The sequence below is a fragment of the Odocoileus virginianus genome, chromosome 1, assembly GCF_023699985.2.
Source record: "Odocoileus virginianus isolate 20LAN1187 ecotype Illinois chromosome 1, Ovbor_1.2, whole genome shotgun sequence".
Classification (NCBI taxonomy): Eukaryota; Metazoa; Chordata; class Mammalia; order Artiodactyla; family Cervidae; genus Odocoileus; species Odocoileus virginianus.
In genome coordinates, this window is record NC_069674.1 from 98,599,370 (window position 1) to 98,618,446 (window position 19,077).

At 42.2% G+C, this 19,077-nt stretch overlaps 1 protein-coding gene across 3 annotated transcripts in view; it reads left to right on the forward strand.

Moving 5' to 3' along the window:
• SLC25A13 (solute carrier family 25 member 13) overlaps positions 1-19,077 on the forward strand; it is a 226,378-nt gene that overhangs the window by 195,405 nt on the left and 11,896 nt on the right. For all 3 annotated transcript variants that reach the window (XM_020869840.2, XM_070471249.1, XM_070471251.1), the window contains exon 15: positions 12,765-12,903. In XM_020869840.2, the coding sequence (XP_020725499.2) occupies positions 12,765-12,903 (139 nt within the window). The remainder of the gene's footprint in view (positions 1-12,764; positions 12,904-19,077) is intronic.

Below are 19,077 nucleotides of genomic sequence, written 5' to 3' on the forward strand. Positions count from 1 at the left end.
TCGTAAGTAGTTTACCATCTCGTGGGAGCAGTCGGACAAGTAAAGAGATCGTTGGACTACAACATGTGCGGTTGAGAAGGGCTGTCGGAGGGTCGGCCGTGCAGTGTTCTAACAGAGATGGAGCTGACACATAGCAAGAGAGCCAGGAAGGCTTTGAAAGGGGAGATGGCATTGAAAGATGAGGCCTAATAGCCAGGGAGAAGGCAGAGAGAAAACGGCATGGTTGGGTTTGTGCTTGAGGAGGGATCGTTCAGCATCAGTGTGGAGAGTGCCGTGTTCAAGAGCAAGAGAAGGCTGGGAGGCCAGTGTGGAGGATACAGGCTGGGGATGGCGGGGAGGAGGGATGACCGTGACCTAAACTAGGGTGTGATGGTGTGTGTGTGGGTGGGGGGGTGTGTGTTTTTGGGAGGGGGTATATTTAAAGGGTATGTGAGAGTTAGACTTACCGAGTCTTGGAAAGTAATGAAACGAGAAAAGTATAGGAAGGTTAAAAGCCAGATTTCTGGCTTGAGCACCTGGATGGATGATGATACTGTAAATTTTGTCATTTCATAATACTTGATAAGCTGCAGGAGATCTTAAAAAACCTTCTGTCTGGTGTTACCTTTACAACTGAGGAATCAAAGCCCAGAAATCTCAGGAGAGTCGGCTAGGTGATTGGCAGGTGAAGGTACAGCTAGGACCAAGACTTCTCCTGACTCCCTGTCTGGTGGTCTTCCTCCTCCACCCTGCTGAATGTAGGGCTGGGGCCTTGTCAGAGGACTGGCGCTTGAGATGTTCTTTAGGGGTCATGTGCCTGCATGAGGCTATGAGAGTGGGTAAGACCCCCAAACCGATGGGACACCAATGATGGAACTCAACAAGTGCCCTCATTTGGGTGCAGGAATAAGTAAGTGTGGGGGAGAGGGTAGTAGAAACAGCTGTCCAGTGGAGAACGGGGAGCAACAGGTGGGAGCCCCAGGAGTGATGAGATGGATGTGGATGGGAAAGAGGAGAGTGCTTTTCAAGTCCTGCAGAGACTGGGGAACTGAAGTCCAAGAAAAGGCCTGTGAACTGAAAGGTGGAAGTCACCGGTTATCTTTCAGAAATCAACTTAAGGAGAATGGCAGAGGTAGAAACCTGGAGGAGAAAATATTCACAGATAACAAACCAGTCAGCCTAAGGGCTATATTGTGAAAGAAACAAAAGGGAAAGCATATAGCAACTGGGAGAAAAAATGGAGCCGAGCAGTAACGTTAGCAGGGAGAAGAGGTTGGGAGATTTACTGTTAGTTTTCATTTTGTTGGGAGAACCATGCCTGTCTGTAGACAGAAGAGTCACTGACGATGGAAGGATTTGAAAAATCTGAAAATATAGCAGGGTCAAATATGGTGCTGGGACTTTCAGGAGGGGCAGAGGCAGGGTCCACCCTTAGGTGGGTATGTTTGTGAGTGAGTGTGTTAATGTGTGCACGCAGGCTCTTTAGGGCCAATGCTCACTCTGGGCGAAGCTTCATGCTTAATGCTTCATACAGTTTACACCATTTAATTCCTATTACAGCCTCTGATGGGCTTCCCTGATGGCTCATGCAGTAAAGAATCCACCTGCAATGCAGGAGACCTGGACTTGGTCCCTGGGTCAGGAACGTCCTCTGGACAAGGAATTGGCAACCCACTCCACTATTCTTGCCTGGAGAATTCCATGGACACAGGATCCCGGGGGGCTATAGTCTAGGGGGTCAGAGAGAGTTGGACATGACTGAGCGACTAACAATTACATACAGCCTATGATGTAGATAGTTGTTTTGTTTTTAAGCAGTTCCAAGTTACAGTTGAGGAAAGGAACGCATGATGGGTTTAGGTAATTTTTCTAAGGTCGTATACCTTGTAAGGAAGTGGGAGGCTGGGTTTCACACTCAATGCAATCTCTCTGTGGAACGTAAGGTATCACATAGACATATCAAGCCAGGTAAGAGAGAGCCTGTGCCTGGTAGATAATTCAAGGAAGTCTAAAGACAAAGTTCTGTGCTATGCACAGATATGGAGCAGTTCACAGGTCTGGTGTCATTGTTGACACTAGCTTGCTAAGGAAATGGAAATGAAAACAACTGAGAGGTCACTGAATGCCATGAATTGTGTAATAATTTAGGCTAGGGTAGTTAAAGGAAGATTGTTTTCTTAACTGCTTTTAATAGTAAATGCTTTTTTAAAATGTTAGATAGAATGACTCAGTTTTGCTTTGTTTTGTTGTGTAGAATAAGCACGTTATCTTTGATCTTGTATCAACTCTTTGCGTTCAGTTCAGTTCAGTCACTCAGTCGTGTCCAACTCTGCGACCCCATGAACGCCAGGCCTCCCTGTCCATCATCAACTCCCGGAGTCCACCCAAACCCGTGTCCATTGAGTCAGTGATGCCATCCAACCATCTCATCCTCTGTTGTCCCCTTCTACTGCCCTTAATCTTTCCCAGCATCAGGGCCTTTCTCAGTGAGTCAGCTCTTCGTATGAGGTGGCCAAAGTATTGGAGTTTCAGCTTCAACATCAGTCCTTCCAATGAACACCCAGGATCCTTTAGGAAGGACTGGTTGGATCTCCTTGCAGTCCAAGGGACTCTCAGGAGTCTTCTCCAACACCACAGTGGAAAAGCATCAATTCTTCGGCACTGAGCTTTCTTTATAGTCCAACTCTCACATCTATATATGACCACTGGAAAAACCATAACCTTGACTAGACAGACCTTTGTTGAAAAAGTAATGTCTCTGCTTTTTAATATGCTATCTAGGTTGGTCATAACTGTCCTTCCAAGGAGTAAGCGTCTTTTAATTTCATAGCTGCAATCACCATCTGCAGTGATTTTGGAGCCCAGAAAAATATAGTCAGCCACTGTTTCCACTGTTTCTCCATCTATTTGCTCAACTCTTTAAATTATAGAAATTAAAACTATCCATTGTGAGGCAATTCTGTTCCCTTAACTCTTGCATTGACCAGCATAGCAGTGCACGTCTGCCTGCCTTGCGGAGAGATGTGTAATCTGACAGCGAGCCAAGTGGCTATCCAAATGGTAGTGCTGAAGAGTAACTCCGTGCCTTCCTGATAACTTTGTCACTAATATCTGCCATAAAATGAACATTTGGTACATTTTGTCTTATTAAAAGGCAAAATTTTAGAAACTAAGGCGTATCAAGTACCTCAAGAGGCCAGGTTTTATCATCTAAGGTAGTGTGAACTTGTGTCTAATATTCAAAATGATGTAATGCTGTCCATATTGTGCTTAGAAGTTTGCATTAAAAGAAAATACACTGGAAGAAAAGACTTTAAAAATCTCTCTCTTCCTACATTTCAGATGCATTATCCGTGAAAAGGGGATAATAATAGTACCTATACTTGGAACACCAAATAAAATGAGACACTGTGAAAAATATTTTTTATTGTAAATCCATGGCTAATTCATTTCAATGTATGACAAAAACTACTGTAATGATGTAAAGTAATTAGCCTCCAACTAATAAAAATAAATGGAAAAAAAAAATGATGCCTAAAGGAACTGAATGTGCTGAACAGGGCTAGAAGAGATCCTTTAAAATACTAGAAAATGGTTAGTTTATTTTTATCATTCTTCCATTCATTCACCAAATGTTTGTTGAGGGCTGACATGCTATGAGGTGTGCTGAGTTGTGTAGATGAGTGTGGCCTCATTGCCTTCAGAGAGGTGAGTGTTAAGGGAGTTCAGAGAATAATTCTAGTGCCATAAAGTTCTTTCAAAAGTTAATGTTAACAGGTAGTGTAGTTTTTAAAAGAAGAAAGTTCATATATAAAAAGGTATGTAATAACAGAACGTTAATCTCCTAGCCTCATGCTTTGGGTAACCTATCTTTCAAGAGGCAAACATTTTTATTAAGTTAGTATTTTTATTTTGCTGTTGTTTCTTTGGTTTTGTTTTTTGCTAAGTGGCTGCAGGATTAGTTTAAACAAAACACTTTTTTATTTTAGCTTAACTTTTGGAATATAATTTGCTGTCCTTTATATTTAGAAGTACTAAAAACAATGCTACCAATCCACTGTTCATAGAGGGCTCTGAATATATTTTCCAGAAGTGATAGGTATACTTCTTACAATTTGTTCTTTCATTTCTCTGGTTTCTAATTTTGACCATGGTCTGTATTTAAAGGATGGCTAACTTGAGAGATATGCACTGAATATAAAATAAAGGAGATATGTCTTATGACAGCCAGAGTCCTATGTGGGGTATGATCAATGTAGCAAACAACTTTACGTGGTAGAATTAGGTCTTTTGCCAAATAAAGGATTTGCTCTTCGCCTGGTAAATGTAGAACTCTCCTGTGATTCATGTCGAAACCATAAAGGAGTCATACTCCAGATGCCGGTTTTTTAAAGAATATGTCAGCTATTCCTATTTTCGTCTTTGACAGGACAGTGTGCTTTTCGTTGATAATAGTAATTATCTTTATGTCATCACTTTTTTAATTGAAGATGCTTGTGCTAGGTACTTTATATTAATCACTGGATTTAAATTAAATCTTATGTCAGTACAAATGTTCCTCACTGGTTTTGGAGAGGAACTGGAGGTGAAGAGATTTTAAGAACTTTGCCCAATATAATGGTAAAGTGGCAGAATAATGATCTGAGCCCAGGTTTCTGACTCTGCAGCCTGTATTCTTGCTCTTGCAGTATCCTGGCCATTGATGTGGAGTGGCAGAATTCAGATATAGATCCACATTTAAGATGATATATTTTGACTATTTCTTTGAATGCAGTCTACCTTTTCTCCTCCTCTTTGAGAAGACTTGCACATAGATGTGTGTGTGTGTGTGTGTATAACTGAATCACTTTGCTATACACCTAAAATTAATACAGTATTGTAAATCAAATATAGTTGAGTAACAAAAAAAAGGTTTTTTAAAATGCTCTCTTATACTATCTAGACAGCAAGGAAAATTGCTTTGTTTCTGAGAGGGGGAGAGAAGGGGGAGGGGAAAATCCCTCCCTAAGCATCAGGAATGCCAAGCTTGTCTCCCATGAGTTTCCAGACTGAATTTATGTTTCTTGAGTGATATGAAAGCTCTCAAAATATAGGAATTTATTTTTAAATAATCTTGAATTGGTAGTACCTCTAGCTACCCGAGAGAAGAACACAAGTTTTCTCAAGAGGAACCCACCTTCAGCCCAAACGTTAAAGAATTTTCATAGATAATATTCCAAGGAAAATGAGCAGCTCTTAAACGTCTCAAATCACACAAGGAAACAAGGCACGTTAAAAAGAGGTGGCAAGGCATCTGACAGCATTTTAAACCTTCAAAGATTTAAAATTTCTAAATTATTTTAACTATAAAGTGAATGTCTTTTTTTAATGTAGAAGTGAAAATATTTATGATGATTGAAATTTAAAATTCAGCATTTCAGAATTCTGCCTTTAACAGCCAATTAAACACAGCTGAAGAGAGAATTAGTGAACTAGAAGACAAGAGAATTACCCGGAATAGAGAGAGAGAGTGGTACACAGGGAATTGTGAGCTGGTTTAATGGGTATAAACAAAAACCAGGAGGAAATGATGGCTGAAAATTCTCTAGAACTATTGAAAGCTATTAATCTAGAGATTCAAGAAGCACAGCAAATCCCAATCTGGATAAATTAATCCAGACTAGACATATCAGAATGAAACTGCTAAACACTGAAGCTGAAGAAAAGCTGAAGAGAAGCTTCAAAGAAGCTGAAGGGTGGCTAGAAAGCCAGACACTAAAACAGATTGTCTTTAAAGGGGAACAGTTAAACTGTTGGCTAACTTAGAAACAGGAACAGAGGAAGCTGGAAGTCATTTGAATAATATTGTCAGTGTGTACAGAAAAAAAAAAAACCTTTCGACCTAGAAGTCCATGGCCTATGAAAATCTCTTCCAGGAACAGGGTAAAATAAAGATATTTTTTAGACTAGCAAAACTCTGAAAACACATCACTGGTAGAACCTTCCCAAAGGAAATTCTAGAATGTACTTCAGGTAAGACGAAAATGATTCCAGATGATAGTTTGCAGATGGAACAAGGGATGAAGAGCAAAAAAAGTGGTAAATATTTACTCTAAATAACTTTGCCTGAATTTAAATGTAATATCTATATATAATGGTAATTATAATGCTTAATGTAATTTGAGCTAGAAATAAATACATAGCAATAAGATGGAGGAGTTGCTTATAATTTAAATAGTCTAATGTGCAAGTATTGTATAAGAGGAAGGTGAAGATTACAAACAGAGTATTTATATTAAAATTCTCAGGGTCTAAACCTTGGGACTAGAAACAAACTATTCAACTTGTAAATGAGTCGCATGGAGAAGTTGGGGGCAAAGAAGGCAAGAAAAGAAAGAAAAATTTAAAACATGGGACATAGTTTACAGATTAGCTTTGTGAAGAAGACAAGACTTCTTTGAGACTAAAATTCCATGTAGTAAAGCTCTCCGTCCCATCTGAATGATGAGCACCATTGATGGCAAAGCAGCATACAATAGCAGAAGACTGGAGAATTACACCGGGTACAGGTGTGGCATTTCCTACCAGAATCCCTCAAGATGTCAAGGTGCTTTTGTTAGGATAGCAATGAAATTAAAGAGACACCAGTATCCTAAAAGTCCCTGGACTAAAGAAAGCCAAGAATAAGCATTGAGATTTTATATACAAGTTGAAGTAATTTCAGTGTCACTTACATGGAGTCTCCAATTGTTGACTGGTTGATTTGGCTTTAACACCAGTGACACAACATAAAGGCGGGCGGGGGGCGGGGGTGGTGGAGGGGGTAGGCACCAGTGGTATTTCTCGGAAAGGTGCTGCCAGGTTGTGTATCCAAGGGTTAACTTGCTTGGGAGAAACCAAGAGGAATGCTCAAGGATCAAGACATGACGTGCCGCCCATTGTTTGTAGCTCCAGGATCAAAATATACAATTATACGTGCCAAATAAATTCTAAACCTGTACGGTAGGAAAAGAGGGGTGGCTCTGCCTACAGGTGCCAGAAGCATTAAATAACCTTCCCAGACAAGGTGCACCACTGTTGTTCTGAAGGCTGCAGGGTCCCCCCAGTCTGGCATTTTCCCTCGTGTTAGACAATGTGCATTCACTGCAGGAGTCTCTGTTAAGCCTCCGTCTCCCAGACCTGCTGGCTCCTGGTGCCCGGCCCTGACACAGAGGTGCCTTTGTGAGTGTAATTACCTTCCCCTGTATTAGAAGTAGTCTGTTTGGAGCTCTATTTGTAGGTGCAGCTAGAATAGGCGGGAATTAGCATGTGAAAAGACCTGCCCTGGCCCTGACTTCTTTATCAGCCACCATCCTTCAGGATTTCCCGCCACCGCCCCCCCCCACCCCACTCCCCATTGTTGGGCAGGTGTGATACCATCCAAGATGAAGAGATTCCAAAGAAGGAGAAAGACACTGGAGATAGCAATATGTGTGTATGTGTAAAATACAAATCCTGTTGTGTTACATCTCTGGACAATTTCATGCCAGACAGAGTGGCAGAGTAAACTTGGGTGGATGATTCCAGCAACTTAAGAATTGATTAAAGCTCCCTTGGGCTTTCACCATAGTGTCCACATCAGGGGAGAAAAATGAGACACAAAACAAATAATTCCTTTACCCTGGCTTTCTTGTGGCCAGTGTCTCTAAACTGTCTAATTGTCCTGTCCATCATGGACTATTAACATGGAGATAAGTGAAGTTCCTAGACCTTAAATAGAATGGTGATCGAGAGACTCTGGATGGATATGGGACTGGAATGGAGCCAGAGTTGATAATTAAACTAGATCTGAGTTTTGATTCTAGTTCATTCACATATAGGTCTCCCCTAAGATGCCTTTTATTGTTCCTCTGTGTTATTAGTGGGTCTTTTATTAACAAGAAAAAAAACCAAACACACAATTTCCCCTTTTTGGTGAAAGAGTGCTTTAATGGAGAATAAGAAAATTAGATGATTGCATTTTTCATATATTAATTTCCCCCAAGTGATTTTACTGTGTGTATAAAGGAAACTCGGGGCCAGCCAGGGAATGTCTGAGGGCAGGGCTGCCTAGAGCAGGGAAATGTGTGGATTTTTCTTACGGAGAGGAACATTTAAAGATTTATTTTGGGTGGTACACCCTTTGTCATTTATTAATTTTTTAATGGCCAAAGTACTTAATTTTGTGTTGCTGACGCAGGTTTTTGGGCAGCATGGAATGTCTCCCTTTATTATTAAATATAAGGTTGCCTGTTCAGAATGGGTGACCACTTAGTAAAAATTGTACGTGGGGCCAGTAGTGTTCAAGTCAAACAAGTTTATGTTTTGATGTAGGACGGGAGAATGGGTGTTCACCACAACGGGAAGGATTTATCAAGGAATCTGGGAAACATTCTCACTGTTGGAACTTGAAAAGCCTCCCTCACGTCCGCCTCTTTCTTCATGGTGTGGGAGCAACAGGTCAGGTGTTGCCTGAGGCAGCCTTACAAATCGGCACCTGCCTTTGTGCCTAGACCTGAAGGAAGTGGTGGGGAAAGGAGACCAGGGAAATTTAATAAGTCTGTGCCTTTTTCCTCAACCCCTTTCAGAGTTAGCTTCCCTTGGGCATTGGGCTTTAACGCCGGACGTGTGAGAGAGGCAAGGGGCACCTCGTGTCTAGGGAGGAGCCGTGGGCTGCCAAAGATGCCCAAGCAGGTGCTGGGAGAGGCAGGGACCACAGACCTCCTCTTCCCCACCGGCCCTCACACTTGCACTGGACTTGATACTTTACCTGGGACTTTATAATTATTTCCTCATGGATTCCCAAACCCCTGTGCCCCTGTCTGCCCCAAAGAAGGCAACCTTCAGCCGGCCTTTTTGGTGGAAGAGGAAGATTTCACCTTTAACTTTCCTTGGTGCTCCTTGATCGCCTGGCCATACAGCCCCAGGAGATGGTACCTCTGTTAGGCCCCAGGGCCCCTTCACAACTCACTCAATGGAAAGTAGAGTTTTTTAAATGTTTCACTTGTGGACAAAGACATCCCTGCCTCTATGGAGCAGAGATGGTGGCTGTTCCACAAAATATCTTTCTTCTTCCACTCTTCTCTTTTCTTCCCTTTTTTTTTTCCCCCAGATAATCAGAAACCTAAAACCTCTTAACAGGGTTTCACCTTGGCTCCAGCACGTGTAACTTATCTGACAACATGGTCTGATCCCTGGTATAAAAAAAGATAACAAATTCCTGACTGTTTTTTCCTTTCGTGTTTCACAGTATTGCTCCACCTTTTCCTTTGATGGGTTTTGTTTGTTCATCGTGTTTTGATCAAGTCATTTTTCTTCTTAGTCATCTGGAACTGTTTTCAAGCATCTCTTAAAGCACACTACACCTCTTGTTAGGCTCTTGTTCTCACAGTGATACGTGGCTTATTGCCATGATTTCAGGAAAGCAGAGTTCCTTCTCAGGGAAACCCAGCTGCTTCTTCACTTTGCCTTATTCTTCTGTGTCAGAGTAAGGGATGTTTCTAATTTCAGATCACATATCAGTGTATCCCAAGCCTCTCATTTCTCTCTTTAGTTGTGGTGTGTTCTCTGGGAGTTGGCAAAGCCAAATCCGTGTCACCAGGAATGTGTCTTGGGCCCTAACTAACAGCCAAAGTGTTTGTTGTTTTCTAAATTAAATCAGATATAGTTTCTGGCTCTCGGTTGTTTACACTCTGAAGTAGGCAACAGTGATCTAGACAGATATAAGAGCATGAAGAGATCTCAGAATAGCATTGAGGAGGTGGAGACAGTCTGATGTGTGCATGCTCAATTGTGTCCAACTCTGCGACCCCATGGACAGGCTCCTCTGTCCGTGGGATTCTCTAGGCAAGAATACTAGAGTAGGTTGCCGTTTTCGCCTCCAGGGAACTTCCTGACCCAGGGATTGAACCCGCGTCCCTTAAGTCTCCTGCATTGGCAGATGGGTTCTTTACCACATTGCCCCCAGGGAAGGCCAGACAGTGTGGAGCCGTGTGGAATCCACTCATTGTCTGTTTTCTACTTACTTTGAAAGACTGGTGTTTGGGTTTAAATGAATGAAGAGGAGGTATGTAAGAGCTCGATGTGCCTAGCTTAACAGTCATCAAAGAAGATGCAGAGTGATAGGTGTGCCTTGATTGATCAGGTGAATGAGGCGTTGAGGACCTTTCACTGAGGGGAATCGGGCTTCCCAGGAGAGGAACATGGGAGAGGGAATCCATTGCAAAGCTTCGACAAAGGTGAGAACACTGGCTCTCACCCACAGGACAGCCAAGAGCATGATAACAGTGGAGTTTTGGAAACAGCATATAGAAAAGAAATGCAGGCATCTCGGCTAAAGATAGGTTAGACCATGTCACCCCCTCACTCTCCCACAGAAAAGAAAGCCAAAAAACCAGATAGTATGAGTTGAAGGAGAAGAAAAGGCGTAAATGAACCACAGAAACATGATCGCAAATGTGGAATGGTTGTTAATGTTACTTTTGAAGGTGGTGCTCCAAAACATATATGGTAGTTGCAGTGTTTATCTCTTGTTGTTGAAAATTAAGGGCAATTTAAATTGTTAATATTCTCCTGTATTGTCTGTGATCAGCACTTAATATTTTATAATCAGAGAGGAAAATATGTTAAAGGGAAAATATTACAAGTAATATTACCAGAGCATATAGACTAAAGTTCTATAGATGCAAAGATTTGGGAGATGAGGTCAATGGTTAAAAACTTAATAGATTAGTAAAAAGCAAGTTTCGTGTGAGGAGGAGTGATATCTCTCTAAACAATTGCTCTAAAGTGACGTGTTTAGGAAGTAAGTAAAATGGCAGTGTTTTGTTTTGCTTTCTTTTAGGATACTGAGGGAGTCAAACATGAAGTTTTTAACTGATCTTAATTTCAGATGGCTACTTGGTATCTAATTTGAATGTTTCCTGGACAGACTCTCCTTGTGAGCAAATGGGGAAGAGAACTTACAGACAGGTTTGGAGGCAAAATAGGGAAGAGGACGTGAAAATACACAAACAAATGAGTAACGGTATTACCCCTACACAGGAACTCTCCGGATTATAACCTTTAAAAAACAACTCGTTAGGAAAGGGCTGAATGCTGCATGGATGCTGCTGTTATAGTGTACTTTTTCCTCTTGGAAAAAACTGGGCGAGATGGCAAAAACTCGAGCATCCTGGATTTTGGACCCGTCTCTGGCACTGCCTCCAAGGAAGTCCCTTGAGCAAGTCAACAGCAAGGCCCCTAATAAGGGTGTGATTGATAGGTTAACTGTCCTGGGCATCATTTTGCACGTGTATAAAATGAGGAATTTGGCTGTGGTAAATTCTGTGGTTCTTCTTTTCAGTCAGTCACTTAACAGGTTAGGGGTTAACAGAGGTATGGGCTGATTGGCCGTATGTGATAGAGACATGTCCTTTATTTATTTATCTAGAATATCTGTACTCACAGTGGACAGAGGCAGCTTATTAACACATCCATGGGTGAGCTGGTTGAAGAACAGCCAACATGACAGAATCCAGATTCCAAGCATTTGTTCCAGTTGGAAGGATGGGCCAAACTAGGATGAAGTTTAATAGGATTAAACATAAAGCCCTGCTTATGTTACTTGTTTAGGGCAATCAATTAAGTTACAGTAGACCTACGTTAATAGCAGTCCCTATGAAAAAGACTCAGGGTTTTATTACCCACAAGCTCAGTGTGAGTCAGGAGTGTAATTCGGGTGTCACAGAAGGAAAGGCTATGATAACAGATGTGTAGTGTTAAGGAGCTTTGACAGATTGAAGCCTGGCATCAGGCAAATAGCCGAGATCCAACATCACTAGACCTCAATAAATGTCACTGGGCTTGGCTAGATCTGTGGAATCGAACAGATTCATTCCTGTCTTTGAAGAATCTCTCAATTTGGTGAAAAATTTTAGGTATTAGAGATCTGCGAAAGAAATGGTGTTGAAAAGGGGGGGCTTCCTTCCCATTTAGCCTACCTAAAACCCATTATATGTCTTGCGGTTTTCAGAAGAATTTTATATCATATTTATGGGCATGCATCAATTTTCAAGGCCTCTCCCTGGCATTATTTTGGCACCAGAAATGATTTGGTGAAGACCTTGCCTTAGCTGCTAATTGTTCTACACAGAGCTCTTAAATGTACAGGAATTATTATAAACATTTTAAGGTTTTAGTACAGGCATTTATCAACATTTCGTAGACCCTGGAGAGTAGAATAAGTACATGAATAAATTGGGGGATCCATGAACCCCTTGAAAAGGTATATAATTTTATACATATGTGTAATTTTTTCTGGGAAAAAATCCAACACTTTCATGATAGTCTCAAAAACAATACAAAAAACAGCCCCCTTCCCCTGCCACCTCTATAATTTGCCCCCTTCCAGGTGTCTAACGAAGAGGCATCTTGATTGTTGCTGCCTGCCTTCTGAGAACAAATCCTCCTTGAAATGTGAGTGACCTGCCATCAGTTAGGGATTTACAAGGATGTTGCAGGCAGGGTTCCAAAACGGTTTTCACCAAAATCTTACCATTAGAATGAGGAAGAACTCTCCCCTCTTGCTCATACCATGCAATAAAATGCTTTATTTTAAACTACAAAATTCCAACTTATTACTTGCAGAATCCAGGTTATATATACTTTTTTCCATTCCCCTTTCAGCTTGTAAGTACACATTTGGTCTTCTCCAGGAATATTTTGTTCTGAGGGAAGTTCCAAAGAAGCTTGATCTCCTCAATGGGATATGTGTTTCATGTGGTTTCTCTTCCCTTTCAAACGCACAGGGTGCCAAAGCTTGCTTTCTGCGGGACATTCCTTTCTCGGCCATCTACTTCCCGTGCTACGCTCATGTGAAGGCGGCCCTTGCGAGCGAAGATGGGCAGATTAGCCCTGGAAGTCTGCTCTTAGCTGGCGCCGTAGCTGGTGAGTGTCCTTGGAGCTCTGCCCCCACCCAGGCCCCTGGGCCGGGGTCTTTGCTTATGGTTATTGATGTGAGATGGCCAGAGATTGCTTTGAACCGCTCCTGAAAAGAAAGGGAAAGAAATGAATCTTACTTCTGGCAGATCTGGCTATTAGACAAAGTTAATTTGCGAACTACCTCCCCGCCAACCACCACCACCCAAAAAAACAAACAAACAAAAAGGGCTCGTTAAAAATTGGTGCATTTTGTAACATTGTCAGATTCCAATTCAAGCTCATGTCCTTTCTTAGTTTCACTTACTACTATAAGAACAAGAACTATTCAGGCAAACTTTTAAGTGTTAAAAGTGCCTTAAGGTGTCTAACTGAAATAATACATAAAAGCTCGTCCAGGAAATTTAAGCAATAGTTACTCTCATCGAGAGAAAAGAAATGTAGCAGGACTGGAAGCAGCTTGGGTCTGATTCCAGCTAGCTGTGTGAGGTTGTAAGATTGGAGTGTGTGCATGTGCTGAATCTCAGCGAGAACTGACTGTCTTCTCCAGTGCTACAGGGCAAGTATGAAAGGAAGAAAACCCATACGGAAGTTGGCTTTTCCATTCCCAATGTAAATCCCTTGAGGAAATTTGGCTATAGCCCCATCAGGAATGACTGTGCTCTTTGAGGCTGCTCCTTGTTTAGAGACCCTAACAGTAGAACAATCTGGATTAACTCCCCAGGTGGTGACAAACATTTAATGAGTTAACAGACCCTAAGGCAGTCAGGGGGTGCCTGACTTCAAAGTTTCCACACAAGTGGTGTTCTCCTCAGACATGTGGCTCGCCTCTCTTGAGACCTGCCCCCTGCTTTGAGAAACTTTTTCCTGTTTTGTGAGCCCCTGTGTCCTGCCTGTGCCTGAGGAGCCCTGGAGGCAGGAACCTGTGGAATTTTAAATTCTTCCTCTTTAAATTCTTACTATTCTGTTCTGTGCTGTGCTCAGTCATGTCCGTCTTGAACCCACGTCTCCCGCATTGCAGGCAAATGCTCTACCATCTGAGCCACAGGCTCATTAAGTGAAGGTGTTAGTGGCTCAGTTGCGTCCAACTCTTCATGACCCGTTGGGCTGTAGCCCATCATGCTCTCTGTCCATAGGATTTTCCAGGTAAGACTACTGGAGTGCGTTGCCATTTCCTTCTCCAGGGTATCTTCCTGACCCAGGGATCAAACACAGGTAACCTGCAATGCAGGCAGATTCTTTACCTTCTGGGTCACCAGGGAAGCCTTAAATTCTTGGTTAATCATTTTTCTTCAAAGATGGTAATGTTAGTGTATGACGCAGGGTTGTCCTTTCCTGGCAGCTCAGGGAGCCTTATTATATGAATCCACAGTGAGATTACTCTACCTACATCAGAAAATCATGATTTTATAACTAGAGCATAGAATTCCCAGTTTTAATGCCAGTTTGGCCATTGACTCACTGTCTCCTTTATATGTCATTTACAGATGTAAAAATTATAAGGTTTTGAGCCCAAAGGTTATAATACCACTTATTTCAAATCACTTACCCAAAATAAGTGAAAAACTTACCAGCTTACCAGTAGGACCTACTGGGGAGAACTAGCATACCACTTAGAATTCACCTGCCAATGCAGGAGACAAGGGTTCAATCCCTGCATTGGGAAGATCCCCTGGAGAAGAAAATGGCAACCCACTCCAGTATTCTTGCCTGGGGAATCCCATGGACAGAGGAGCCTGGCGGGATACAGTCCCTGGCGTCCCCAAAGAGTGGGACATGATTTAGAGATTAAACAACAACAACAAATCCATTATTCTATGACCCTAAAATAATCACCATTTAACATTTTGCTGATTTCTCCCCCTTGGGTGGTTTTTAACAGCGTTGTGATCACACTGTGGGTATGCTGTTCACTTACTATCATTTCTGAAGCATTGTTCACCATCATGGAAAAATGAAAAAAAGGCAGGTGCTGTAGGGTTAGGCTATCAGTTCAGTTCAGTTCAGTTGCTCAGTCATGTCTGACTCTTTGCGACCCCATGAACCGCAGCACGCCAGGTCTCCCTGTCCATCACCAACTCCCAGAGTCCACCCAAACCCATGTCCATTGAGTTGGTGATGCCATCAAACCATCTATCCTTTGTCATCCCCTTCTCCTCCTGCCTTCAATCTTTCCCAGCATCAGGGTCTTTTCAAATGAGTCAGCTCTTCACATCACGTGACCAAAGTATTGGAGTTTCAGCTTCAGCATCAGTCCTTCCAATGAACACCCAGGACTGATCTCCTTGAAGTCTAAGGGACTCTCAAGAGTTTTCTCCAACACCATAGTTCAAAAGCATCAATTCTTCTGCACTCAGCTTTCTTTACAGTCCAACTCCACATCTACACATGACCACTGGAAAAACCATAGCCCTGACTAGATGGACCTTTGTTGACAAAGGTCTCTGCTTTTTAATATGCTGTCTAGGTTGGTCATAACTTTCCTTCCAAGGAGTAAGCGTCTTTTAATTTCATGGCAGCAACCACCATCTGCAGTGATTTTGGAGCCCAGAAAAATAAAGTCAGCCACTATTTCCACTGTTGCCCCTTCTATCTGCCATGAAGCGATGGGACTGGATGCCATGATCTTAGTGTTCTGAATGTTGAGCTTTAAGTCAACTTTTTGACTCTCCTCTTTCACTTTCATCAAGAGGCCCTTTAGTTCTTCTTCACTTTCTGCCATAAGGGTGGTGTCATCTGCATATCTGAGGTTATTGATATTTCTCCTGGCAATCTTGATTCCAGCTGTGCTTCCTCTAGCCCAGCGTTTCTCATAAGGTACTCTGCATATAAGTTAAATAGGCAGAGTGACAATATACAGCCTTGATGTACTCCTTTTCCTATTTGGAACCAGTCTGTTGTTCCATGTCCAGTTCTAACTGTTGCTTCCTGACCTGCATACAGGTTTCTTAAGAGGCAGGTCAGGTGGTCTGGTATTCCCACCTCTGAAAGAATTTTCCACAGTTTATTGTGATCCACACAGTCAAAGGCTTTGGCCTAGTCAATAAAGCAGAAATAGATGTTTTTCTGGAACACTCTTGCTTTTTCAATGATCCAGCGGATGTTGGCAATTTGATCTCTGGATCCTCTGCCTTTTCTAAAACCAGCTTGAACATCTGGAAGTTCACAGTTCACATATTGCTGAAGCCTGGCTTGGAGAATTTCGAGCCTCACTTTACTACCATGTGGGATGAGTGCAATTGTGCAGTAGTTTGAACACTCTTTGGCATTGCCTTTCTTTGGGATTGGAATGAAAACTGACCTTTTCCAGTCCTGTGGCCACTGCTGAGTTTTCCAAATTTGCTGTCATATTCAGTGCAGCACTTTCACAGCATCATCTTTCAGGATTTGAAATAGCTCAACTGGAATTCCATCACCTCCACTAGCTTTGTTTGTAGTAATGTTTGCTAAGGCTCACTTGATTTCACATTCCAGGATATCTGGCTCTAGGTGAGTGATCACACCATCGTGATTATCTGGGTCATGAAGATCTTTTTTGTACAGTTCTTCTGTGTATTCTTGCCACCTCTTCTTAATATCTGCTGCTTCTGTTAGATCCCTACCATTTCTGTCCTTTATTGAGCCCATCTTTGCATGCAGTGAAACTAAGCCATGCCCTGTGGGGCCACCCAAGATGGACGGGTCATGGTGGAGAGGTCTGACAGAATGTGGTTCACTGGAGAAGGGAATAGCAAACCACTTCAGTATTCTTGCCTTGAGAACCCCATGAACAGTATGAAAAGGCAAAATGATAGGACACTGAAAGATGAACTCCCCAGATCGGTAGGTGCCCAGTATGCTATTGGAGAGCAGTGGAGAAATAACTCCAGAAAGAATGAAGGGATGGAGCCAAAGCAAAAACAACACCCAGTTGTGGATGGGACTGGTGATAGAAGTAAGGTTCGATGCTGTAAAGAGCAATATTGCATAGGAACCTGGAATGTTAGGTCCATGAATCAAGGCAAATTGGAAGTGGTCAAACAGGAGATGGCAAGAGTGAACATCGACATTCTAGGAATCAGCAAACTAAGATGGACTGCAATGGGTGAATTTAACTCAGATGACCATTATATCTATTACCATGGGCAAGAATCCCTTAGAAGAAATGGAGTAGCCATCATAGTCAACAACAGAGTTCGAAATGCAGTACTTGAATGCAATCTCAGAAACGACAGAATGATCTCTGTTCGTGTCCAAGGCAAACTATTCAGTATCACAGTAATCCAAGTCTATGCCCCGACCAGTAATGCTGAAGAAGCTGAAGTTGAACGGTTCTGTGAAGACCTACAAGACCCTCTAGAACTAACACCCAAAAGAGATGTCCTTTTCATTATAGGGGACTGGAATGCAAAAGTAGGAAGTCAAAAAACACCTGGAGTAACAGGCAAATTTGGCCTTGGAGTACAGAATGAAGCAGGGCAAAGGCTAATAGAGTTCTGCCAAGAGAACGCACTGGTCATAGCAAACACCCTCTTCCAACAACACAAGAGAAAACTCTACACATGGATATCACCAGATGGTCGACACTGAAATCAGATTGATTATATTCTTTGCAGCCAAAGATGGAGAAGCTCTATACAGTCAGCAAAAACAAGACCAGGAGCTGACTGTGGCTCAGATCATGAACTCCTTATTGCCGAATTCAGACTGAAATTGAAGAAAGTGGAGAAAACCACTAGACCATTCAGGTATGACCTAAATCAAATCCCTTATGACTATACAGTGGAAGTGAGAAATAGATTTAAGGGGCTAGATCTGATAGACAGAGTGCCTGATGAACTATGGGTGGAGGTTCGTGACATTGTACAGGAGACAAGAATCAAGACCATCCCCAAGAAAAAGAAACGCAAAAGAGAAAAATGGCTCTCTGAGGAGACCTTACAAATAGCTGTGGAAAGAAGGGAAGGGAAAAGCAAAGGAGAAAAGGAAAGATATTCCCATTTGAATGCAGAGTTCCAAAGAATAGCCAGGAGAGATAAGAAAGCCTTCCTCAGTGATCAGTGCAAAGAAATAGAGGAAAACAATATAATGGAAAAGACTACGGATCTCTTCAAGAAAATTAGAGATACCAAGGGGTCAGACTATCCAGGTTCAAATTCCAGTTTCCCCACTGAGAGCTGTGTGACCTGAATGAGTTAATGTGTGTCTGTTTGTTTCTCCACCTATGGATAGAGCTAAGAATAGTCTTAGTATCATAAGACTATTATGAAGATCAAATGAATTAATAGATACAAAGATCCAGGAAAGTACCTGGGACATAATAAGTATTTTTAGGGTTTTTTTGGTTTGTTTTTTTCTAATAAGTATTTTTGAATGTTCAGTACTAGTATTAATATTCTTAATTTAAGACTTTGTAAACAAAATTTTTAATTGCTGCATACTTACATCATCATCAATCTTAGATGATAAACTTTTTTCAGAAAAAATTTAAATACATGATATTGTTAAACATCTTTGTGCGTAAGACTTTTCTCCCTGTGTTAGATCATTTCTTTGGGAGACATCAATTCTCTGAAATGCGTTTGCTGGTTTTTAAGGCATACTAGTTTATATCCCCATGCTGATGTTATTTTAGCTCTCTAACCATCCCATCATCTTTCAGAGTTGTTCTCCAGATACCGTCTATATTAGTTATTGGTTGCCACATAACATATTATGCCAAAACTTATCAGCTTAAAACAACAAATGTTTATTATCCCAGGATCTGTGGGTCAGGAGCAGCTTCTGTGACTGCCCTCTAGCTCAACTCTGTTGTGAAGAGTCAGCCAGGGCTCTGGAAAGCCTGGCCAGGGTGAGAGGAAGCATTTTCAGGATGGATCAATCGCATGGCATTGGCTGGTCCATCGATTCCTTGCCGCAGAGCCTCTCTGTGGCTCCTCGGGTGTCCGCATGCCACGGCCGCTGGCTTCCCCCGGAGCAAGATGAGTGAGGGATAGGAGAGAAGAAGAGAAGAAAAGCGGAAGCTGCAGTGTCTTTATGAACAGTTGCACCCCTTCCTTGCCACACTGTCCCGTTGGTCGTCCCGATCAGCCCCTGTAATGTCACAGAGATGACAGAGAGGCAGAGGCCAGAACATCAGGAGGGGAGGACCACTGAGGCCCATTTGGGAGCGAGCTGCCCTGCAACCATGGAAGGTCTCCATCC